Source organism: Callithrix jacchus, chromosome 10 (assembly GCF_049354715.1).
Source record: "Callithrix jacchus isolate 240 chromosome 10, calJac240_pri, whole genome shotgun sequence".
Classification (NCBI taxonomy): Eukaryota; Metazoa; Chordata; class Mammalia; order Primates; family Cebidae; genus Callithrix; species Callithrix jacchus.
Genome location: NC_133511.1, coordinates 37,762,273 through 37,789,116, shown reverse-complemented (window position 1 = coordinate 37,789,116; position 26,844 = coordinate 37,762,273). Strand labels below are relative to the sequence as shown.

The following is a 26,844-nucleotide window of genomic DNA, read 5'->3' as shown; positions in this document are numbered from 1 at the left end:
ATCATCACAGGTATAAAAGTCAGTACTAGGGCTGCGCACAGTGGCTCATGCCCGTAATCCCAGCACTTTGGGAGGCTGAGGAGGGCAGATCACAAGGTCAGGAAACAGAGACCATATGGGCTAACATGGTGAAACCCCATCTCTACTAAAAATATAAAAAATTAGCCAGGCATGGTGGCATGCACCTGTAATCCCAGCTACTCTGGAGGCTAAGGCAGGAGAATCACTTGAACCCGGGACGGGGAGGTTGCAATGAGCTGAGATCGAACCACTGCACTCCAGCCTGGGCAACAGAACAAGATTGTAAATAAAAAAAAAAGTCAATACTGTGCTCCTCCAACCTGGCAGGCATCTTACTCCACCGCCAAGACACAGAACCTCAGCTCTGCCCCTGTGATGAGCATTGGAGACCACGAGAATCCATGTGCACTCTCCTGCAATCTTATCTCATGTAATCCTGTTCATGATTTATTCACTGCTTTGAGAGGATATCAAAGTGAAATCGCCTTAAATAATGATCTTATTGTCATTTTAGCCCATCCCTGAATCCAAATCAGATTCTATGTTCTACTCTGGGCTTAACTATGTCACCCTGACATCTGTATCCTCAGACTTACTTTTAATTCAATCCTCTTCCCACCTAATTTTTCAGCCACTTTCCCCCTCCTTTGAGTATTATATAACCCTAACTCTGGACAAAGTACTTTCTATTCAAAACTAATTCTTTTTTTTTTTTTTTTTTTTGAGATGGAGTTTTGCTCTTGTTGCCCAGGCTAGAGTGCAATGGCATGATCTCAGCTCACGACAGCCTCTGCCTCCTGGGTTCAAGCAATTCTCCGGCCTCACCCTCCCAAGTAGCTGGGCTTACAGGCATATACCACCACATCCAGCTAATTTTGTAATTTTAGTAGAGATAGGGTCTCTCCATGTTGGTCGGGTTGCTCTCAAACTCCTGATCTCAGGTGTTCCACCTGCCTTGGCCTCCCGAAGTGCTAGGATTACAGGCGTGAGCCACCACCCTCCGCCTTCAAAACTAATTCCTAATCATTTCCGTTGTCTCTCTTATCAGAAACTGACACTTGGCCTTGCATGTTCCCTGCTGGTCTCCCCTATGGAATTCTTACCATCCTATTCCCACCACCTTAGTAGACAAAGTAGAGAGGACCAGCATGCTCCTAGAGTATATCTGGAACTGATTCATCTCTCTTTTACCCACCATCCTTCACTTAAACTTCATGCCATTCCTACTGGTTTAAAAAGAGTTCAGATATAGACATATTTTAGAATGCAACTGATCAGGATATAAAGGTATAGTATATTTATTACAAACAAGAACCATGATTAGATATGAAAACAAGAAAAACTATTTGGGAAGCAAACTCTCACTACTTTTAAAATGGTATGGCATCACCTAGAAATAGTAAGGTTTTTAAACCATGTGTAGTTTACATATTAATCTGCATTAAAGTTATTTGTTGTAATTGTCTTCAGTAGAAATTGTCTGTAGATTATATAATCATATAAAGTAAATAAAAATAAGTGAAATATTCTCCTCAATTTTCCTAACAACTTATTATGGTTTAAAAATGCTTCAAAGAAAAGGCAAAATCCTTTAGAAGCACTATAAATTTTAGGAAGATAAGTTGCAATTCTCTTGAAACAAATTTCATTATATATTGTTAATATACTTAGAAGTAAAAACATGCAATGAGTCATGTTTTCTTTTATAGAATACTACAAAATTGAAATTTTTTAATTAAACCAATAACATCTAAATGCCATCTAGAGTTAAATTTTGCCTAATATGTTTGAAACACTAAGTAAAATGATAAACTTTCAAAAATCTTTAATATACTATCACAAATTATCACAGAACTTGCATTACCATGGTAAATGAGATTATTTAAAATATGGATTATACATTCTTCTAACTTTCATTGAAACAGATTTAATCTTGACAGGTGAGTTGTTTTTGGTCCATGTGCCCCATTGAATTCCAGTTGCAAGCAATTTTCCAGGGAAGTGATGAATGCCATTTAGATTTGCTAGACCGCATTGGTTAAACCACCAGCCGGTCTTGTTATTGAGGTGACTGCAGCTCTTCACAGACTGACCATTAACCAGGCATGCAGGGAGACACCCATCATTATCAACATCTGATGTGCTAAAAGGCATTGCATTTTGATTATCTTCTTTTTTGAGGCCCCGGAATGCATCACCTTGGAAAAAAAATTTAATGATTAAATTTAAAGGAAATTTCTATTATTTTAATTAACCATTGCCAGCATATTAGGCAAGAGCATCACTTCTGGAAATAAGGTTTAAATTATTTTTCTACTGTTTATCATGTTAAAATCCTCCTACTCGAAGATTCAACATGCCAAAATCTGGTGATGAGTTCCGTAACATGACAAGCATCTTTAAAAGAATATTTGATATAAAAGTCACAACCCAAAATGGAAGTTTTGCTGTGTAGATATAACCAGATAATTCAGACCAAAAATTAGAGTGTACAGACCTGTCATGTACACTCTAATTGGGCAGACCAATATGATAATTGATAATTTAGGAAAAGAAAATAATTTACACAGGGTAGGTTTTCATACCACTACAATTTACGTCCCTTTATCTAGAGAAACTTCTACCTTTAAGAAATTTAGATTTATAGCTGGGCACGGTGGCTCATGCCTGTAATCTCAGGACTTTGGGAGGCTCAGGCAAGTGGATCATGAGGTCAGGAGTTTGAGATCAGCCTGGCCAATATGGTGAAACCCCAGACAAGGCTGGTTTTTGCATTTTTAGTAGAGAGTGGTACCATGCACCTGTACTCCCAGCTACTCAGGAGCCTGAGGCAGGAGAATTGCTTAAACCCAAGAGGCAGAGGTTGCTGTGAGTCAAGATCACACTACTGCACTCCAGCCTGGGCGACAGAGTGAGACTTCATCTCAAAAAAAAAAAAAGAAAAGAAAGAAAGAAAAGAAAAGAAATTTAGATTTACAATTACAAAAGTTGTTTTTTTTTTAAGGCACCATCAACTTTATATAGAATACCAATGCCCTCATGAAAAATTCAGGTATATTTTTGAGTTGTACCTTTTCTTCATGGCTCTTCACATGATTCATGGACCAACTGAATAGTAGCTAAGACAATACCATATTTAAAGAACTTCTATTGAACACTGTTTTATTTTATTTTGTTTTGTTCTGTTTTTGAGACAGAGCTTCACTCTTGTCCCCCAGGCTGGAGTGCAATTGCATGATCTTCGCTCACTGTAACTTTCACCTTCCAGGTTCAAGCAATTCTCCTGCAACAGCCTCCCAGGTAGCTGGGATTACAGGCGTGCACCATCACACCCAGCTAATTTTTGTATTTTTAGTAGAAACAGGGTTTCACCATGTTGGCCGGGCTGGTCTTGAACTCCTGACCTCAAGTGATCCACCCATCTTAGCCTCCGAAAGTGCTAGGCTTACAGGCCTGAACATTGTGTGTAAGGTATCCCTCATATACCTTATGAGTATATACCTTATGACACATTTACATCCCACTGTAAATGTGTCCCCACAATGATGAAGCATCTTGGCCAAGATGACCCAATTAGTTCAATGGCAGGAGCATGAGTCACATTTTGTTTCATAAAACTCCATAAAGGTAAAGATTCTAAGTAAACCCATAATACCTACATTTCACCTATACGTAAACTTTAGCTAATGTTTGAAACATTAATTAAAAAAGAAGCCATATAAAATCTGTGGAGAAACCAAGGTCTATTTGTTTCATTATTTCCGAATGTTGGGCATCTCTTGAGATGAATCTTTTGAAGAGTCTGAAGAACTTCATTAGCAGTGGTGGCCTATCCCCAACTCTGCTGATCATTAAAGTCTCTGACTGTGCACTTCACTAGAAACAAAACACATACATTGTAGGTATTTCAGAGAATATATAATCTCCAATACCCACACAGTGTAATACCTTTTGAAAGTTCCAGTGAGAGAGACAATATTCACCTGAACAATGCGATCATTCCATGGATACTCTCCCTAGATAAAGTCCGACCAGAAATAAAATCTACTGAGGATCCTGGACCATACAACACGTAAGTTCCTCAATAGATCTTATTTAGCTCATTGAAAAAATATATGCATAGGTATATTTCCTTAAAAATAGCCCATCAAAAATACACCCATCATATTTTCTGTGAGAGTGGGGTTGGAGAACATGACACTTTCGTTTTCTCTAAGAATCCAGAGAAATTTATCTCAAGTCTTATAATCAGGAATAGCTGTGACTCTCAAGGAACAAGTATGTTACTCAAATATTCAAATTTATATTTCTATTTTTTCTCCAAGCTCAAAGCCAAATTTGTGACCTGCCTCTAAACATACACGTAATTACATTAAACCCATTGTTTTTTATCTGTATTTCTATTGTTACATACTGCTCACACCTTTTTCTTCATTCTTTTGATTATACTATGTGATCAACAGTTGAAGTTACTTAACGACTTTGTTGGGAAAATGTAGAGTACAGTATGGCAAAATTTGAGAGTAAGGAAAAAACTTGTGTCATTATCAAGTTTATCCTTTAATTAGTCATCTTTCAGAAAAACCCCACATAAACTCTTCCTAATATAGTATATTCCATCTTTAGATAGTTCTTCACACTTTTAGAGAGGAAGAATTGAAAATCCTATATTGTAACTCTTTAAACTTTTCCCTATAAATCATGATTTGAGTTCAGGCTTTCACCTAGTCTAAACCCCTCAGGTATCATAGATTCCAATCATATCAGACAACTTTCTGTGCCCTGTAATTTTCCTCCCTCTATGCCTTAACTGAAGCTGCTCTGTTTGTCAACCTTCATTTGCCAAAAGCCTATCCATTCTTCCAAGACTAGATCAGTGCCTCTCAACTGCAAGTATGCCAACATATCCATCTGGCTTAAAATAACTGAATCAGATTCTGCAGAAATATGTACTTTTAAAAAGCTTTCCAGGTTGAATCTGATATTAACCACTTGTTGAAAATTGCTCTTCCATGAATATTTTTTGGGTGAAATCAACTGGAATAATTCTCATCCTCTTTCTGACCCCAAAGTTCCATCATTATTCTGTATTTCCAGTGTTATTTATCTTCTCCCTTATATTGGGATCAGTTAAAGAGCTGGGAACATATATCATTTCTTTTTGGATTTCTAACACAAAATATACATAATGCACAAGTACCACAAACAGCAACAAGGGAGTTGAATTGAGTACTTTTTAACTCAAATGCCTTTACATTTTCAGTATTAAAATGCAAGTTTAGGCCGGGTGCGGTGGCTCAAGCCTGTAATCCCAGCACTTTGGGAGGCCGAGGCGGGTGGATCACGAGGTCAACAGATCGAGACCATCTTGGTCAACATGGTGAAACCCCGTCTCTACTAAAACTACAAAAAATTAGCTGGGCACGGTGGTGCGTACCTGTAATCCCAGCTGCTCGGGAGGCTGAGGCAGGAGAATTGCCTGAACCCAGGAGGCGGAGATTGCGGTGAGCCGAGATCGCGCCATTGCACTCCAGCCTGGGTAACAAGAGCGAAACTCCGTCTCAAAAAAAAAAAAAAAAAAAAAAAATGCAAGTTTAACATGAAGTATTTTGAAGTTCTAACAAATTAAATTTATTTGGAAATGAATAGATGCATCAAAGTATAATGAAAAGAATACTAAATTAGTTGTTCTATCAGCCTAGATTCTTGCCCTGGCTCAGGTGAGATGATTTGGGAATCTTGGGCAAGTCATTTTAACACTCAGGTTTTTTCACCTGTAAAGTGAGAAGACTACAGATCATCTCTAACATTCTCATGTCTAAATGTCAGCCTCTCTGAACATGAAAATGAAAATGCCTTCACAGCCTACTCCACAGGCTCTCTATCCAAAGAAGCAACTGAGATTTCATACGGCAAATTGTTTCAGAGACTATAAAGCACTTCAGAAGCATGAGGTGGTACAGTGATCACAACAAAGTTTCAAAACTCAGCACGTGGCCAGCTTTCTTATTGGTAATCTATTCTGTTATCAGTTATGTATAAAAACAAATGCATTTTTTATCTTTGCTTAATAATGATACAGTTATAATTTAGATCTGGATAATTTTATGAATTTAAAAAAAACACTTACCAGCATTTCCTGAATACCGTCCTAAATGCATTTTAAAAAATCTTGTTTCATCCTCTAGCCAAAAATTATCATATGATGCATAAGCAAGTGTGTCATCTTCAGACTCCAAAGACACATAAAGCATAAAACTGGTATTTTTCTGATTTACTATATAAAAAATCTTTTTTAGTCCTAGCCAAAATTCTCCTGTTAAAAAAAAATGCTTAGTTTTAATGTATTTTAATACAAATTAGAATAATGCTTTATTATTGAATGTTTGGTCTTGTTTAACATTTCAAAAACTCTGAGATGGCTCACGTAAGTAATTAAAGGCTGGAGGGCCTCACTCAAATTATCACTGTGTGCCTACTTGATAAAAGAAACAAACTTCCTACTTCTACTTCACCAGACTGGAGAATATTAGACCCTTTTTCATTTTTATCTCCCCAAATTTTACTTAATTTGGGGAGAGGAGATAATAATGATCTCCCTAAATTTCATTTCCCAAAATTAATTTGGTCTTCATTTAAAGATTAAAGTAGGAAGTGAACTTTCACCTTAAGGCATGTCAACACAAAACCAACTGAAATATTGTGGCAGATAACAAAATGTTACTCACCAGTAAATGTAAAAGGTTTGACTTCCAAATCAGTGGCTCCTAAAGAAACATTTCCTAAAGTGCTCACTTGAAATTATTTTTATCTGTCTTGGAATACTTTCTTAACAAACACTTCTTTGTTACAATACAGCTGGTCAATTTCCTATGCCTGGAACATTATGTAACAAGATTGGAATACCTCCAGGTTTAGGATCAATATTTCCAAGAAGACTATACATTCAGGATGAAATATAAAGCTCCCCAGCTTAGACTGCATACTACTTGCTAACATATTCTAGCCAATGGCTTTCTACCTCTCCCTACCCACGTGACATAACCCAAATGAGATATATGCCTCTATTTGAATTATAAAATTATTAAAGAAAGTAAGGGTCCAGTCAAGACAAACTTCAGAGTTGGAAGATAATGTGACAGCATTCAAACTCTTAAAATTATAGCTAAGATATTAAGTCCTTCTTCAGAGCTGACAGGGGCAGACATTTTAGCAACAGAGTCTCTTAGAATTAAAAAGTACCAAGAGAAAGTGGATCCAGTAGGAGGTCCGTAGGGATCCACTGAGTCTCACACAGTATATAACACTTCAGTTCCCAGTACCCCACGCTCAAATTTAACACTTAAAAATACATTTTCTGTAATTCCGTATTTATTTATTTGTTTGTTTGTTTGTTTTTATTTTTTTGGTTGTTGTTCATTTTTTGAGAAGTCTCTCTCACCCATGTTGGAGTGCATGGCTCGATCTCAGTTCACTGCAACCTCTGCCTCCCCACTCCCTTTCAAGCAATTCTCATGCCTCAGCCTCCCGATAGCTGGGATTGCAGAGGCATGCACTATCACCTCCAACTAATTTTTTTATTTTTTAAAATTATACTTAAGTTCTGGGATACATGTGCAGAATGTGCAGGTTTGTTACATAGGTATACATGTGCCATGGTGGGTTGCTGCACCCATCAACCCATCATTACATTAGGTGTTTCGCCTAATGCTGTCCTTCCCCTTGTCCCCACCCCACAACAGGCCCCAGTGTGTGATGTTCCCCTCCCTGAGCCCATATGTTCTTATTGTTCAACTCCCACCTATGAGTGAGGACATGCAGTGTTTAGCTTTTTGTTCCTGTGTTAGTTTGAGAATGATGGTTTCCAGTATCATCCATGTCCCTGAAAAGGACGCAAACTTATTCTTTTTTATGGCTGCATAGTATTCCAAGGTGTATATGTGCCACATTTTCTTTATCCAGTCAGTCATTGATGGACATTGGAGTTGGTTTCAAGTCTTTGCTATTGTGAATAGTGCTGCAATAAACATACATGGTGCATGTGTCTTTTTAGTAGAATGACTTATAGTCCTTTGGGTATATACCCAGTAACGGGATTGCTGGATCAGATGGTATTTCTAGTTCTGGATCCTTGAGGAATTGCCACACTGTCTTCCACAATGGTTGAACTGATTTATACTCCCACCAACAGTGTAAAAGCATTCCTATTTCTCTACATCCTCTACAGCATCTGTTGTGTTCTGACTTTTTAATGATTATCATTCTAACCAGCATGAGATATTATCTCATTGTGGTTTTGATTTGCATGTTTCTAATGACCAGTGATGATGAGCTTTTTTTCATATGTGAGTTGGCCACATAAATGTCTTCTTTGGAAAAGTGTCTGTTCGTATCCTTCATCCCCTTTTTGAAGAGGTTGTTTGGGTTTTTTCCCTATAAATTTAAGTTCCTTGTAGATTCTGGATATTCTCAGATGGATAGATTGCAAAAATTTTCTCCCATTCTGTAGGTTGCCTGTTCACTCTGATGATAGTTTCTTTTGCTGTGCAGAGCTCTTTAGTTAAATCAGATCCCATTTGTCAATTTTGGCTTTTGTTGTCATTGCTTTTGGTGTTTTAGTCATGAAGTCTTTGCTCACACCTATGTCCTAAATGGTATTGCCTAGGTTTTCTTCTAGGGTTTTAATGGTTTTAGGTCTTAGGTTTACATCTTTAATTCATCTGGATTTAATTTTTGTATAAGGTATAAAAAGGGGTCCAGTTTCAGTTTTCTGCATATGGCTAGTGAGTTTTCCCAACACCATTTATTAAATAGGGAATCCTTTCCTCATTATTCATTTTTGTCAGGTTTGTCAAAGATCAGATGGCTGTAGATGTGTAGCATTGTTTCTGAGGCCTCTGTTCTGCGCTGTTGGTCTATATATCCATTTTGGTACCAGTACCAGCTGTTTTGGTTACCGTAGCCTTGTAGTATAGTTTGAAGTCAGGTAGCATGATGCCTCCAGCTTTGTTCTTTTTGCTTAGGATTGTCTTGGCTATATAGGCTCTTTTTTAGTTCCATACAAAATTTTAAGTACTTCTGTCTAAGTCTGTGAAGAAAGTCAATGGTAGCTTGATGGGAATAGCAGTGAATCTATCAATTTTGGGCAGTATGGCCGTTTTCACAATACTGATTCTTCCTAACCATGAGCATGGAAGGTTCTTCTATTTGTTTGTGTCCTCTTTTATTTCCTTGAGCAGTGGTTTGTAGTTCTCCTTGAGGTCCTTCACATCCCTTGTAAGTTGTACTCCTAGGTATTTAATTCTCTCTGCAGCTATTGTGAATGGGAGTTCACTCATGATTTGGCTCTCTATTATTGGTGTATAGGAATGCTTGTGATTTTCACACATTGATTTTGTACCCTGAGGAGTTTTTGGGCTGAGACGATGGGATTTTCTAAATACACATTCATGTCATCTGCAAACAGAAATAATTTGACTTCCTCTTTTCCTATTTGAATACACTTTTTTTTTTTTTTGGCCTGATTGCCCTGGCCAGAACTTCCAATATTATGTTGAATAGGAGTGATGAGAAAGGGCATCCTTGTCTTGTGCCAGTTTTCAAAGGGAATGCTTCCAGGTTTTGCCCATTCAGTATGATATTGGCTGTGGGTTTGTCATAAATAGCTCTTATTATTTTAAGATACATTCCATCAATACCTAGTTTATTGAGTGTTTTAGGCCTGAAGTGGTGTTGAAATTTATTAAAGGTCCTTTCTGCATCTACTGAGATAGTCATGTGGTTTTTGTCATTGGTTCTGTTTATGTGATGGATTATGTTTATTGATTTGCATATGTTGAACCAGCCTTGCATCCCAAGGATGAAGCTGACTTGATCATGTGAGTAAGATTTTTAATGTTCTGCTGGATTTGGTTTGACAATATTTTATTGAGGATTTTTGCATTGATGTTCATCAGGGATAATGACCTGAAATTTTTTTTTTAGTTGTTTCTATGCCAGGTTTTATCAGGATGATGCTGGCCTCATAAAATGAGTTAGGGAGGAGTCTCTCTTTTTATATTACTTGGAATGGTTTTAGAAGGAATAGTACCAGCTTCTTTTTGTACCTCTGATAGAATTCAGCTGTGAATCCATCTTCTGTATTTTTATAGAGACATGGTTTCAACATGTTGTTCACCCTGGTTTTGAACTCCTGGTCTCAAGCAATCCATCTGCCTCAGCCTCCCAAAGTGCTGGGATTACAGTCCTGAACCACTATGTCCAGCCCCAAATTTGTTTTCAAAATACATTAGTAAAAAGCAGGCTCAGCCTGCATGCAGTATATCTGCCTGAAAACCTGGTTAGTCAAAACTCATATTCTGTCCCCATAGAAAAAGGAAGGAAGATGGCAATTCAAAATCTGTATGTGGATATATAACTATTTAATTCAAGAAGAAGCACTCAATGGAAAATCAAGAAGTAATGCTGGGAAAATGCAAGTATATTAGCTACACTCCATAGCATGGCAGTTACCTGGGTATAAGCCAAATGGCTTCTACAATCACTGGCATTCAGTTGCTTTTTAACACAGGACTACCACCACCACTTACTGAATCCTTGGATGACATTATTATGAGAGGTTAAAGATTTAAAATTATAAAAATGGTAACTGTTAAAATAGCATAAACATTCACAAACTCACTGGCAGAAGGTCCAACTAATGTAAAACTCTGCAAAGTCCAGAAATACTGGTGTTTCTGTTTACCAGCAAAAGAGATGCTGCCATGAGGCAATAATGTAAACAGATTTTACATTCATCTAGGGTTGTAATTTTCAAATTTTGAACATAATGATGTTTACTGACATTTTAATAATATGCTCGGTTTAAATAATCTGAATTTGCATACGCACATACTGTATTTCGCCGTTTCACTGGCTTGTATTGATACAACACACATCTCAAGAATTTTAAAATCTAGAACAACACTCCCACTCCGTTTTTTGTTCTGCAGTTAGTTGGTGAGCACCTGCCAGAACTCTGCTGGGTCCATAGTAGATATATAATACATATTCAATTTAGAATTTTCACTCAAATCACATTTCACCAGATAAATCTTTATTTCAGCAAATAAAGATTTCCAGATCTCAACTGAAGATCTACTTATTTCAAAAAATTAGCATATGAAAAGGGGGTGATTTAAACATATTTTGAAATTTGCAAGCATCTGCTCTTTACTAAAGATCTGACCAATAGAGACTCTATAGATATAATACCAAAAAGAGTAAAGAATATAGAGTAGAAATACAAAAAAAATTAACCTAAAAGGTCGCCAAATCCATCCAGGTAATCACACCACAACCTTTGGAAATCAATTATCCCATCAATCCTTTTCTGTATCACAGTCCATCCACCTCCTCTGTAATCCATGTCACACATTACCTAAAACAAGCACAAGAAAGACCAAAATATACACTATTATTTTATTATCTGATAATGTACCATTCATGCTTCATCCTTAAACCTAGGAAAAGAGAATATACTGCCACTGAGTTTTCAATGCAATCCTATGCCGTTAATTTATTCAGATTGTTTTATATCTCTAGAAATAATACTGTTTATTATAAAACAATCCTGTAATTAACCTAAATAATACTGTTTATTATAAAAGAAATTTGTAACTAACCTAATTACATTCCCTATAATAATCATTTTTAAAAATATGTATTTGTAATATTTTAAGGTTATCCTATTTCTCAACTTTATAAACATTCTTCAGTTTGTATAACAGTATTGCTCTGATGTGGCAGAGCAATGTATTTCTTTATAAACTAAACTTTTGAATTAAAACGTGGCGATCATTAAAAAATCTGGAGACAACAGATGCTGGAGAGGATGTGGAGAAAAAGGAACACTTTTACACTGTTGGTGGGAGTGTAAATTAGTTCAACCATTGTGGAAGACAGTGTGGCGATTCCTCAAGGCCTTAGAAATAGAAATTCCATTTGACCCAGCAATCCCATTACTGGGTATATATCCAAAAGACTATAAATCGTTCTGCTATAAGGACACATGTACACGAATGTTCATTGCAGCACTGTTTACAATAGCAAAGACCTGGAATCAACCCAAATGCCCATTGATAATAGACTGGATTGGAAAAATGTGGCACATATACACCATGGAATATTATGCAGCAATCAGAAATGATGAGTTCGTGTCGTTTGTAGGGACATGGATGAATCTGGAAAACATCATCCTCAGCAAACTGACACAAGAACAGAAAATGAAACACCGCATATTCTCACTCATAGGTGGGTGATGAAAAATGAGAACACATGGACACAGAAAGGGGAGTACTAAACACTGGGGTCTATTGGGGGGAAAAGGGGAGGGCCAGTGGGAGGGGGAGGTGGGGAGGGATAGCCTGGGGAGAAATGCCAAATGTGGGTGAAGGGGAGAAGAAAAGCAAAGCACACTGCCATGTGTGTACCTACGCAACTGTCTTGCATGCTCTGCTCATGTACCCCAAAACCTATAATCCAATAAAAAATTAAAAAAAAATAAAAAATAAAACGTGTGTGTGTGTGTGTGTGTGTGTGTGAGAGAGAGAGAGAGAGAGAGAGAGAGAGAGAGAGAGAGAGAGAGACAGAAATATGTTCATGTGCTTGCCTTTGCTCTTTTCTCCCACAAGCCTGGAAGGCCTGTGTTCAGACTGGCATTTTCAGAGAGAAAGGCATGATCTGTACCCACTCAGCAGGTGCTCATAGGCACATCTGTTGATGCTGTATAAAATGCCCCTGAAAAGGACCCCTGTAGGGGACCTATAGAAGTGATATAGGGAAGAAATCAGAGCAAAAATCTCCATCAGAAACTTCCCGCATTGAGACAGAGAAAAGGCAGTGTGGAGGAAGTTAAGGAACCAGTACTTTCCCACAAAAGAGGTGATTATGCATCCCACTCTTCACAAAATTAGAAGCCTTCCTTTTCCACATCTGTTCAGATCCAGTTTGAATCTGTAGCTGAAGTAATTTAGGTAATTTTAAAATTATTTCCCACCTAATTTCCAATTTTTTGGCATCTTGTCAATAGATTTTATATAAAATAATGGTAGTAGCTCTAAGAAGAGAAGCTAGTAGAATCTACTTAGGAAAAAAGCCATTTCACTGGCTTGTATAGACACAGCACACATCTCAAGAATTTATTATCAAAACTTTATTATGCAATAAAGATTATCAATAGGTATAAGTATCACAAACTTTCTTCTGCACAAAGAAGTGTTCATGAAAATATATATTTTATATATTTTTATATAAACATTATTTATATAAATATTATTATATAAACACACACAAATATATTTCATCAATATGCATAGTCTCCAATAGAAATTTCTGTTAGATATCCTTGCAGAGAACTACTAATAATAGGCATAAGAGTAATTTATTTTATCAATTTCAGAATGAATTGGCTTCTCAATCTGCCTTGCATCCCACTGAAAGCGTTTTTAAATTGTTAATTTTTTATGACACATAAAAGCATCTATCATCAAAAGAAATTATAACTATATACAAGAAGGGAAGTCAAAAGTGTTTTTAGTAAGCTCCAAGGCAAAGCACATCATTATTTTCTAATTAAAGGCTAATTAAAGCAAGCATTTATATTGCATAGTTCTGCCTGCTATAGGGCTGCCTATTATAAGGATAATAATAAGCTTTTACATTGAATGGATTTACCTTAAAGAGTGTAACCATGGAAACTCAAATAGAAAAGAGAAAGACAGACTCTAGCTCTTTTACTAATTCATGTTTTGAGCATTAGAATTCTACAAAACCAAAATTTTGAAACTAGAACTTTACTTAATTTATTTAAAAATTTCCAGGAAAAAATATTAAAACAATTTAAATTTTAATATAAATTAAATTGGTTGGATATTTATCTTATTCCACATAATAAGGGAAAACTTTACCTCAAATGGGTAGCTAGACCCTTCTGGGTGGATTATGTATAAACCACTCGGTGTTTTAGTGACAGAGCCAATGGTATCCTTAATATCGGTGCAATCTAAACCTAGAAAAGCAAAATTATTTAATTGGGATTATTTTCAAGTGTACATTTAAGGTAATCATTTTACTATAGAGAATTGATAGTGCTATTATTATCATTTCTATTAAAAATATTTTAACTTCTTCAAAATGAAAAATGATCACAATTTTAGAAATAAGAAGAAAATATAAGGGATTAAAGAATTTATGCTGCAATAAGCCTTCACTTATAATATCACTGCTAGTGATAAATTTTCTATACTGTCTAAAATTTCCATTTAGGATCTACACTTATTAAACATATTTTATAATTACACATTCTCTTTACCAATAAATAATACCCTTTTAGAAATTTAGGTTTATCTTAGAAGATATAATGTGTAACGGAAATCTACATGAATAGGGAGGAGAAAATTAAAAGGAATAAGCAGATGAAGCACCACAGACACATCTTTCACTATTCTATTCCCAACTCAGAGACTGATGTGTTTGGGACCACTAATACCAGTAGCCAAAGGAAGAAAGGGGGAAATCACTTCCTCCACCAAGAAATTATGACTGAGGTTAGAGCCTACTCTGTTTACAACAATTAGAACTATAGCACCCCATAATTACTTTCTCCAAAGCACTCATCTCCCCAGGATTGTGAACATGTGTATGTGGATACAGATATTACATTTTCTGGAAGATACTCTACTTTGTTGGGTCTTTCATAAATGAAATAAAATCAACCCTTAGAGTGTCCATTATCCAAATGCCTGTCTTAACATCCTATTCTACTCCTAACACTTTACTTCATAGTGTTATGCTAACCATTTACATAGTAAGGTATTACATAAAGCACTTACCATCATGCCCAGTACACCCAAACAATGCAGAAAATGCCATCTACAAAAAGATAGCTATAAAAGGTCATTTGCTTTTCCCTTCATCTCCAGAAAACATAGATTTGTTGCCAGTGTCCTTAATTGTTAAGAGAGAGTCTTATAATGACTTTATGCTCAGAGACATGATAGAAGTTCACATTGAAGGACTGATCTGGGTTGAAGTATCTGCTTTTCACCTTTCAAATTAAAGTGAACAGATTATTTTGATATTTATGGGCTGGATATTTCTTATCTGATGGTCTCGATCACGGCAAGCCTTTATATTAGTCTTCCTATGCATCGGGCAATATTTTAAGAGACTTTCCTGTATTTTTTCATTTTATCCTCACTTCAACTATAAGAGGTAGGTGCTATCAGTTTACTGATGAGAAAAACATATCAAGAGAGCAACAGGTCAGAAATTTGAAACCAAGGATTCTGACATCAGAGGCCATGCTCCTGACTACCACATTATACCTGCTTTCGGGCAGTTATGGGAAATAAATGAGATATAATAAACTAATTTTTTATAACAAAATAACGTGAGAAAGTGCCTGTCTTCCTACCTACTATGTAGAAGATTTTCAGCCAGTGTTAATTCTCTTCTTTTTCGAAGAAAAACATGAAGATCATTTTCTAGGGCCTCAATAATATTTATTAGCTTGAAACATTTTGGGATAAAGTCATATTCCTAAAATTTATAGGGCATTTTTCTTAAAAATCCAAGCCTCTAAGAATTAATATGCTATATTTTAGTATAAAAAGTGCTAACTTTCAGTTTATTCTTGTCTTACATTTCTCTTTCTTTTCCAATTTTATGCCCTAATTTGAAACATTTCAAGCATGTCAGAAACATTTTTTACAGGTGGGAGGAACTTTGAAACTTTCTTTTCTATCTGAAGATGAATTAGTTATAAGATGTAAACCGAGATCCCAGAATAAAGCTACAGAAAGCTATGCTATTTTCAACAGTTTCAGAATATCTTTATACAGCCATGGCTTTCAAATAGTTGAAAAACTTTCCCATTTTAAGAAAGTACACACTGTGTGGTGAAATTTGCTTAACGGCAGGTATTAGCCCTCCAGTCTGTTAGAGAATGGTGAGCTGTATTTTTTAAACAAAACTTTTAAATGCTTTGACCTGTCCAGGAAAATTTTAAGCAATGAAAGACAAACATGAAAAGGTTGCAATACCAAAGTTCTCACCATGTGACTGAACTGGTCTGTGAGGAAAAGGATCCAGTTGTTTTCTAAAAACTTCTGTAGTCAACAGGAGAACGCGATTCATGAGCTCGTTAACCTAAACACATGCATACACATTTAAGTAAATTTATATTTGAAGAAATTGCCATCTGTAAGCCTCTTATAAACCCAGCTCTGAAATACATAATATTGATTATGTATTTCATTTTTCTAGATTGATTTCTTACTGCTTTAACAAAGAATAAAGGCAAAACTAAATAGCAATCATTAAATGTTATAGAATCTACCTCCTTAACATTGATCTTATCTACTCCTATTTCTGCCTTTGGCTGCTCTTGCATATCTGTCTTTCATACCGTGCTCAAACTATTGCTGTAGTTTCTTACCTCCTCCCTTGGCTCTTCCTCAAGTCATTCGCCACACACGTTGATCAGATTGTGGCGTTTCCCTGCTTAAACACGGCAGTGGCTCCATGGTGTGGTATGATTTGGTTCCTGACTATTCCTGTAGTCACTTTTAAATACTAAGCCTCACCAGCCACTCCACCCTGCACCAACTCCAAGAAGCCTCCTCAGAATGGAATGTCCTCTTCTCCTTACCCAACTTTCATGACTTTTAAAACATTTATTCATCCTTCATGACAGTTCACAGACTTTCTCCTCCAGGAAGCTTTCTTGCATCTGAGAGTTCTCTTTTGTGCCATTTTAATAACCACAATTTTTTCAGTACATTTTAATGCTCCACTAGACTGCATACCCCTTGAATGAAAGTCGACTTTTCTATTGCTTTTTGTTTGCCTGAAGCTTATGATGGTGCCTCTAACATAGTATGTGCTAAATAGATGTCTGAACATGAATACATTAAAAAAAATTATACCTCCAGCTAACTATACATCGAAGTGCACATGCAATAATGACGCAATATTAAAATATCTATACCTGATTAGATAAATAATCCAAGGAAGCTTGTTGCTCATCCATCATATTTCTTAGTAGTTTTTTGGTACTTCTTGTGTAGGAAACAATAGAACTTTGCAAATTTCCTTAACCATAATAAAAAGTGGCTGTTAAATATTATATTGTTATGGAAAATTATTACAGTGAAAAATAGTGCATTTTACATGATTTTGGATATGTATGTTAACTCAGTAATATCTCAGTTTATCTTAATACTCAGAATTACATATTTTAGTTAGTATATATTTTAACTCAGGATTAACCAAGGAAATGATTATCTCAATACTTCTTAATGAAACTATGCTTCCTACTAATATAGATTACCCAGAATAATTAATGTTATTATTAAGATACAATGTTCTAATTATAAAGTCTCACTTTATAAAATGAGAAATACAGAAGAAGGGGGTATGGAATTTATCAATTCGTATTATATAAGAAAGTTAATGATAACAATTTTATGCCAGGCAGTTAATTTTAAAAATACATCTTTATTTTAATTTTTCTATTAATATTATATTTGTATATAATTAAATTGCCAGCACATGCATATACATACACAAAATAAATCTTAGTCAAAGATTTTGGTTATTTGGTTTCTGAGTAAGCATTTACTATACATTTTCCTTTTAAAAATGTTTTTATTTTTAAGAGAAAATTTCTTAGAGAAAAGATGCGATAACAGTACAAATAACTTTCTCTTAATGCCTCTGAGACCATGTTGCCATGGTGTACCATCATGCTATTTCAGTGTGTAGTTCTTACACCAAAGATATTTCTAATAAAACAACCATCAAAATTAGGAAATAAACATGGACTACCTGTATCTCTCAGAACCTATGCGAGTTTTACCCAAGATAGCAATAATAATGCCCTCTATAACAAAAGGGTCCCCACATTATTACGTATGTTATTCTTTACAAATGTATTTTCCTTCTAAGTTTCTTTCCACCAGCAATAGAATCACATTAATAAATCTTGATATTTTAAATTCTACCTCACTCAGCTTTATCTCTCTTTTTTTATTTTTAGTCTCTCACTTTCTATTAGTTTTTTCCTGAATTTAGACATCTGTCTTAATAGGCCTAGAACCCCACTCATTTATTTGAGAAGCCTGAGACCCTTGTGCTACACATAGAATTAGCTACAAGGGAAAAGGATCCATTCATTTACCAAATATTTATTAAGCAGCTATTACTGGCCAAGCAATAAAGACAATAAAATTTCTGGCCTAGGATGATCAGGATGTGTAGAACTTTTCAATGTGTACCCAAAAAAAGAAATAAATTATGTAACCTTATTATTGTGTTTATTTTAATACTTACTACACATGAAATGCTTTTCTTCACGTGCAATTTTTGTTTTAACATCACATGATTCATCACAGTCTTCCTTGCAAACAGTATCATTACTTTTACTTTCATCTTTTGCATTAGATACATCTTCTACAATGTTAACTACTGGAGAGTCCTTTACATTAAAAAATAAAAATAAGAAAAAATACATTAAACATGTTATATGACCTAATACGTAATAAATAAGAAGACTATAGGTAAAAGCTTAGATTTCAGGAAAGCCAAGGCTTATCATTAGAGAAAAATGAGCTGTTTAATTTAAACTTTCATAAATAAACCTGATGAGTAAATAAAACCTAATGAACCAGTTTCTTAATTTCCTAGGTAGCCACTCACAGGACAATATTTGAAATATGAAAGTTGTGGAACAGCTATTTTTTTAAGCAAAGTGATTTTTTATTACCCATCAGATATTTCATCAAAAAGATGTAGGCTAGTTTTTAATCTAGGCCTGACATAACTTTAAAATTTTTTCATAAGAAATTTGTTGAGTCAATCCTCGGTATTTTATACTTTCCTTAGTTTAAAAAATGGTAACATTTAAGCAATTTTTCAACATTTCTAAATCAATATGTTAATTGTTTCATAAATTATATTTGGTAGTATGATTAACCTTTTCAAAATTCTAATATATGTCTTGAAAGCTAATCATGCTTTCCTAGCTAATATAATATTGCTAAAATTCTTACCGTAGAATGATGTTCACAGTTACCTTGTACGGCTTCTCCACAAATAAAAATACATACATTTAAGAATAAGAGTGAGGCTTGGGCTAGAGACATCATATTTTTCTTGGATAGATGAAAACTCTTCTTCAAATATCAGTCAGCTCTCTGTGGAAATAACTACAGAGCATAGAGTCTTCAGTTAAAAACCTCTGGAAAGTGTACAACAAAAACAGAAGCCAATACTTACAAGTTTCCGTGCCCTCATTTGAAACAACACCCTTCACATGCTTCATATGAAAAAAAAGGTAGCCTCTGGAGATCCTGATATTTTAACTTACACAATTCCTTTTTTATCATTTCATGTCTGTATTAGGAACCCAAGCTCTTGTAATATAGGCAACAAATAGATAAATAAGTAGATAAATAAATGATAAATATAGATAGATAAATAAAGCATGAATTTATAAATTCATCTAATTTTTGGGAGCCAGTCTTTTTTTGTCTTGGAAAAAATGCTTTTGATAAGCTATTAATCAATAACTGCAAACTGCTTGCAAAAAAAATAAGAAGTAGAAATGACTGATGGAATAGGAAAAAAATTATCTTGGAACTATTTCTAGAAAATGCTAAGTAGAAATTTGATCAAGGTGGACATCCAGAGCATATAATTCAGACTTAAAATATACTTTTAAAATGCCAAATTACTAGGACTGTAATTAATCTGTATGTTTTACAACTGTCTTGTTGAAACTGTAAAAATTCTGAACATCAGAGAAATAATGTTATTGAAAATGACCACTCTTTGAAGGTTGATAGATCAATGTCTTCAAATTTTCCCTTTCAATGTCTCCTTCCCTTCATTCTACAAACATGCCTAAGTCTTCACTATCCTAAAATTAAGAGGCAAGGCAAAACTTTCCTGCATCTTGCTCTGATTCGAGATATTATTTTCTCCATCTCCTTTCCTAATCTGAGAACTACCATAGTTTTTATATTACTAGTACAATGCCTGATACACAGAGGCACTCAAATATTTTCTTTTTTTTTCTTTTGAGACGGAGGCTTGCTCTGTCACTCAGGTGGAGTGCAGTGGTATGATTTCAGCTGACTGCAACCTCCCTCTCCCTTGTCCAAGCGATTCTCCTGCCTCAACCTTTCGAATAGCTGGGATACAGGAGCATGCCACCATGCCCAGCTAATTTTTGCATTTTTAGTAGAGACGGGGTTTCACCATATTGTCCAGGATGGTCTTGATCTCTTGACCTCGTGATCCACCTGCCTCGGCCTCCAGAAGTGCTGGGATTACAGGCGTGAGCCACCGCACCTGGCATCAAATATCTTAATGAAGAAACAGCTTAAAATAATTATCTGTTCTCTGACTTGACTTCCTCGCCATCTACTATTTAAACCTAAACAATCTTATCTCTTATTTGTGACAATCACTTTCTCAGAGTTTCTCCAGTGAGACAGTATGAGATGGTTGGGAGTGCCGGCCCAAACACCAGATTGCCTAATTTAAAGATTAGTTTCAAGGCCGGGCGCGGTGGCTCAAGCCTGTAATCCCAGCACTTTGGGAGGCCGAGGCGGGTGGATCACGAGGTCAAGATATCGAGACCATCCTGGTCAACATGGTGAAACCCCGTCTCTACTAAAGATACAAAAAATTAGCTGGGCATGGTGGCGCATGCCTGTAATCTCAGCTACTCAGGAGGCTGAGGCAGGAGAATTGCCTGAACCCAGGAGGCAGAGGTTGCGGTGAGCCGAGATCGCGCCATTGCACTCCAGCCTGGGTAAAAAGAGTGAAACTCCGTCTCAAAAAAAAAAAAAAAAAAAAGATTAGTTTCAACACTTCCTCACCCTGGAATCTTGGACAAAGTTACCTAATATTGCTACAACTCAATTACCTCCTTTGTATTATGAAAATTGTTGTATGGATTAAATGATTAATATATGTAACATTGCTGATGATATTGATGACCTTTATAATTTATATTAGTACACAAATACATATGTTTTAATCTTAAATTTCCAGTTGAAGGCTTATAAAATTGAAGTGAAAGTGGCAGAACTTTAGCAGAAGTTGGCACAGCGTTAAATCGGCCAGATGTTAAAATTCTTTGTTCTTTCACAGCTTGCCCAGAGACCAATTCAGGAAATTCTTATTTGAGCAAGAAAATACTTCAGCAGAAGATGGAAAAAAATATAGCCTCAGCCAAGACAAGAGCAAAAGCACAAAAAATTGTCCATCACAGCTGCCACATGATTATAATACTTGTTGAATTAAATAAGCAGGAGGCCATTGCCTAAGGCTATCTCTGTACTTTGAGTTCCTGTGTAGCAAACTGCAGCCTGACTTAGGAATATATTTTTTGTAACAAATAGCTGAGTTTCAGCCAATCATAGGCAGCCAACTAATCAGAGCATGCCCAAATATGATTAACACCTAGCTGTAGTCAATCACATGATTCCTCTGCTTTGCTTCTCTGTCCTATAAAAGTTTGCTGCTCATGCTGCTGGGTGGAGCTCTCTGAACTTCTTCTGGTTCTGGGTGCTGCCCAATTCATAAATCATTCTTAGCTCAAATAAATTCTGTTTAATTTCTGTTCTAAAGATTTAAAAAATAATATTCAAAGTTACGGGAATATGCTTTATAACCATAAAATGGTTATTATTCGTTTCCTTTGTAAATCAGTTTATGACACCACATTAATGAAATTGCTTATCTAATAGACATCTCCCATTTAACATGTTCGAAGCCTAATTCTTATTCCTTATTCTACCCCTACCTATTCTTTCCCATTTCAGTTTTGGCAATACACTTTATCCAATTGTTCAAGCTCCAAATTTGAGAGTCACATTTGACTTCTCTCACTTACTGCAACCATCCATCAACACATCTTATTGGCTCAAGGTTCAAATTGTAAACACTTCTTGCCACCTCCATTGCTACCATCCCAATCCAAGTGTACCATATCTCACCCATCCTGCACTGATAATCTTCTAACTAACCTCATTGTTTCTGGTCTTATCTCCTATAATCTGATTTTCCCCACAACAACTAGAGGATCTCTTTAGAGTTTAAATAAAATCATGTTACTCTTCTAATCAAAACTCTTCAATGGATTTCCCTCCATTGAAAGTTAGATTTTACATACAAGTCCCCTCTAAATCTAGGTCCCGTACTTCTCCAATCTCATCTGTTCACACACTTCCCCATGATATGGTTTGGATTTGTGTCCTAACCAAATCTTTTTTCTTTTTTTTTTTTTTTTGAGATGGAATCTTGCTCTGTAGCCCAGGCTGGAATGCAATGGCACAATCTTGGCTCACTGCAACCTCTGCCGGCCAGGTTCAAGTAATTTTTCTGCCTCAGCCTCCCAAGTAGCTGGGGAGCTACTTGCCACCATGCCCAGCTAACTTTTGTATTTTTAGTAGAAATGGGGTTTCACTATGTTGGACAGGCTGGTTTCGAACTCTGGTGACCCACCTGCCTCAGCCTCCCAAAGTGCCAGGATTATAGGCGTGAGCCACCATGCCTGGCCTTTCCATCCAAATCTTATGTAGAATTGTAAACCCCAATGTTGGAGGTGAGACCTGATGGAAGATGATTGGATCATGAGGGTGAATTTCCCCACTGATGTTGTTCTCATGATAGTGAGTGAGTTCTCATGAGACCCAGTTGTTTTAAAAGTGTGTGACACCTCCCCACTCTTTCAGTCCTGCTCCTGTGATGTAAGATACCTGCTTCCACTTTTCCTTCTACCATGAGTAAAAAGCTCCCTAAAGCCTTTCCAGAAGGAGATGCTGCCATGCTTTCTGTACAGCCTGCAGAACCATGAGCCAATTAAACCACTTTTCTTTATAAATTACCCTATCTCTGGTATTTCCTTATAGCAATGCGAGAACTGACTAATACACCCTACCTCTCTATTCCAGCCACAGTGGTCTTGTGCTGTTCTTTGAGCACAACACTACAATTCTGTCCTCACAGCCTTTTGTACTCACAGCCCCCTGTGCCTTTATTCTTCATCCAGGTATTTGAATGGCAACCTCTTTCCTTCATTCAGACGTCTGTCCTCATTTCCTGTCTTTGGGGGCCTTTCCTGAGCACTCTCTCACAGATAGGACTGACATTGGTCTCTATCCCCCTCCACTATCCCACTTTCCATATAGCACTTTTCACTACCCTAATATGTTCTAGTGGGGAAGAAAAATAAATATAAGCTTCAGGAACATAAGGACTTTGAAGTTTCTTTCACTCTATCCCTAGCACCTAGAAAGTGATTGGCAAATAGTAGGTGCTCAATATATATTTCCTTAACAAAAGAAGGCATTGTTTTATGGTTTTAAAGTGTGAAAGAATATAATATCATATTTAACTCAGATGCCCCTTCTGATAAGATATAGGGATTTTAGTGTAATATTCTTCTTAAATGCTTGAATCACAATTGCCTTTCCTGTCAAGAAATACAGTTTATAAAATCCACAATTTTTTATTATCCAAATATCTAATCCTAAATTTTTTTAATAAATAAAAGAAGTATTTATTTATGGGAAATAAATAGAGTTATTTATTTCCCATAAATAACACTGACAAAAATGTCATGACAAAATCAAGAGTCACAATGTTCAGAGCCCCTTGGGGCCCTGCCTGTCTGAAAGAATCTAGGACTATACAACTTAAATAGAAAGTGGAAAATCTGCTTAATATTTTGAAGAAATAAAGAACTTAAAGGTCAAAAAAAACTATGATTTTTTTTAAAAGCTGGCAACATTGTTTGATATTTGTTTTCTTCTTGGTTGTTACTGTAAAACAATATTTGAATGAAGAATAATTATATAAGTCTAAACTGAAATAAAATCCTAAGCCCCCCATTGACCAAATAGAACCCCTCTTGGCCAAGAAGACTCTGAGAAAATGTTAAAACTGAGTTCCCTGCCATAATAGGATGAGAGGTTAGATATGCCTCATTATATCCTCTTTCTGTTGTAGTTTAGGCACAACTGACCAGCATTAATATTAAAATAGAGATCATAAGACTGGCAAAACAGATGCTTGGTGGCAATAAGGTATCAAATTACAGCAGGACCGAAGGCCATCCCAGGCAAGGGTTAAGTCATGCACCCCTACACTTAAAGAATAAACTATGTTTTAACTGCCACAAGGTTTCTGTTTTTCTCTAGCAGGTAAACAAACACTGGCCTTGAGATAAGCAATAGTAAAACAAGGAAGCTCACCACCAGACACTGGCTAACTGACCCCTGTTCCACAAGCCATAACTACAGCTTTGGTTGAGCAAGAGACTGATTTCAATAACTTTCTCTGATAAGAAGAGCACCAACCATGAGGTGGTTCTGGACAGTTTAAGGGCACTGCTCTCTTGAGTGCCTTTGTGTTCTAAAACATTTAGACGTAATAGGGCATAATTGTAATGCAGTTAAATGTTAAATCTCTAGGCCAAAATGAACATTAATCATATGTTACATTCATGTTTGTTCAATTCACATGCATCAGAACTACCTTCATAAATACTCATAGCTTCTCCTATAACCTATGAATTATGCATGGTTAGCCAACTTTTTCAGCATAAATTTCCCACCTCAGCCTCTCCTTCAAAGTACCTGCCTCTCTAGGCTTCCAGCTGTAACCTTTTCTTCTCCTTTCTAGATTTATAAATTATGTGTTTTTTTAATTAACATAAGCAAGGATTTGTAGGCACTGAGAAACCAAATTATGCTTCTTAGTGCTAATATATCAAGCCACAAAGCAGTGCTAATCATGCCTAAATGCTCTAAATAGCAACCCTAATATTCTCATACTCATCTGTCCTTTGCACTGCCCTGCTTTGCTCAGATCAGCCATGGGGAGACAAACTTGTGATGACAGCCTTGGGAATAGAATCAAGGCCATTGCCTGTGGCTAGGCCAATTAAAACATTGCCAAGATAGTGAAGTGTCCAATTGTATACATTTAGGTTTTCGTGTCAGAATTGTATATTTTATCCTGTTGGTGTAAAGACTTAATGTGTTTTGTGTCTTAAATCGAAACTGGATTAGTTGTGGCACTTTAAAATTTGTCCCCCGAGTACATTCCAATTTGAATCATTGCAACCAAGTTTGCAAAGATTGTTTCAAATACTTTCAACTGGAAAAGTTTATTATTTGAACTCTAAAAATGAACAAATTAATTCACAAAGGCAGAGACATTAGAATGGTGGGTGAATTATCTTTATTTGGTCTGTGCATTCTGCTTCCAATCTGGGAATTTTCCCAAGAAAACACTGAAATACTGTCAGAATTTACATGTGCGTTTATATTAGGCTCCAACAATCAGATTCAGTCTTTTTCAAAATTTTCACTTGCATAGCCATTAAACCAGTGGCTCAAAAATCCATTTAATTTTCCCTAGTTCCCAAGACCATTTCGATGCGATGATCTCTTTTGGCATATCTTCCCAAGAGATTGCTAGGTTTGCTGTGATGGTCCATTTCCAGAATCTGGCAGCAAGGCAAGAACCATTAGGAGGCTTTGAAATGTAGACCTTATAAGTAGGGCAAAGGCAAGGAAGACGACTGCAGAGGGAGAATGCCAGAAGTATTGTCGAGTGGATGAAAGAGAAGGAAAATTTCTACTTCACAAAAACATTTTAAAGAGACAGTATTTGGGGATAGTGCTGCCACTGAAAGACTCACAACTGAAAATGTTACAACAGGATTCAGTAAACAAATTCAACTCCAAATTATCCCCCAGACAATCATTGCAGAATCCTCCAGGTGGCAATTGAGTGCATCTGGGGATTTCACATCTCCCTGTCTTTCGTCACTGTCAATACTGCCACAAAAACACTCTCATAAAAAGGGGCTAGAACTGGATCAGTCTCTAAAACACCACTCAGCGCACCCCACCCTCAACAACACTGGTCCCTAGGGATGCCCAGGTGGCCACCCGCCACTAGAAGCTGGCGTGGCCGCCGGCGCCTGCGATTGGCTGCCTCGGGCACATCGTCCCGCCCCGCCCTGTAGCTCCACCCAGGTTTCCGTTGTCAAGGACGCGGCGTCGGTTGATTGTCAAGATGGCGGCTGCGGGGTTGCTGCCGCCCCCTCTGCTATTGCCAGGCAAGGTCGCCGCTGCCTCAGCTGCCATCGCCACTACAGGCACCGGTGCCGCTGCGCGGGAGCTAGGGCTATCGCGGCCAACCCTTCCGTGACGCGCGGTCTGAGAGACGGAGTGTAGGGAGGGGCCGAGCAGGAGGAGGAGGAAGCCAGAGCTGCCATGAGGGAGGCGCGGAGGTGAAGGATGCTGTCTGGGAGGTCCGGAGACCGGAGCGCGATCGGGGGTCTAGGCACTGAATCATCGAACAACCTCGACAGAGCCTGCCTCGGCCCTCGGGAGAGCGGCGGGCATCACCGACCTGGCGCTTACCTGTATCCTTCCCAGCTTGTGGCTGCGATGTTGAAACCGGGGCCCATCTCTTTTCCAATTAGATTCCCATTACATTTGACGCAGGGTGATCAAAAGTAGCAAGTCATCTTAGTGCAGATATTTGCCTTAGCAACTGACGCGGCTCACCTTAGACCTGAAATTATACCATTTTATCTAATTCTGTGGCTGCTTCCCCTGTTATCAGGGTAGGATACCACCCTGTTATCCTACTCCCATTCTTCAACTTTGTAGCGTTTTTGTGAATTTTAAAATACATCAACTACGTATTCTATGGGGATTATTTTTTACCTTCTAGAATTATGCCATTATA

General features: G+C 36.7%; 2 protein-coding genes across 22 annotated transcripts in view; one reads left to right on the top strand and one right to left on the bottom strand.

Moving 5' to 3' along the window:
* Positions 1–749: 749 nt before the first annotated feature.
* ANGPTL5 (angiopoietin like 5) lies at positions 750–26,628 on the bottom strand. The gene is made up of 9 exons (XM_035265193.3): positions 26,514–26,628; positions 19,113–19,268; positions 18,394–18,538; positions 17,051–17,154; positions 16,116–16,209; positions 13,968–14,068; positions 11,320–11,440; positions 6,152–6,337; positions 750–2,219 (listed from the first exon to the last, which is right to left on the bottom strand). The coding sequence occupies exons 2-9, from the start codon at positions 19,206–19,208 to the stop codon at positions 1,900–1,902; spliced, it is 1,167 nt and encodes a 388-aa protein (XP_035121084.2). The 5' UTR covers positions 19,209–19,268; positions 26,514–26,628; the 3' UTR covers positions 750–1,899.
* CEP126 (centrosomal protein 126) overlaps positions 26,142–26,844 on the top strand; it is a 134,823-nt gene continuing 134,120 nt past the window's right edge. For all 21 annotated transcript variants that reach the window (XM_054241782.2, XM_078339898.1, XM_054241776.2 and 18 more), the window contains exon 1: positions 26,142–26,515. In XM_054241782.2, coding sequence (XP_054097757.2) covers positions 26,388–26,515 — 128 coding nt within the window. In that variant the 5' untranslated portion in view covers positions 26,142–26,387. The remainder of the gene's footprint in view (positions 26,516–26,844) is intronic.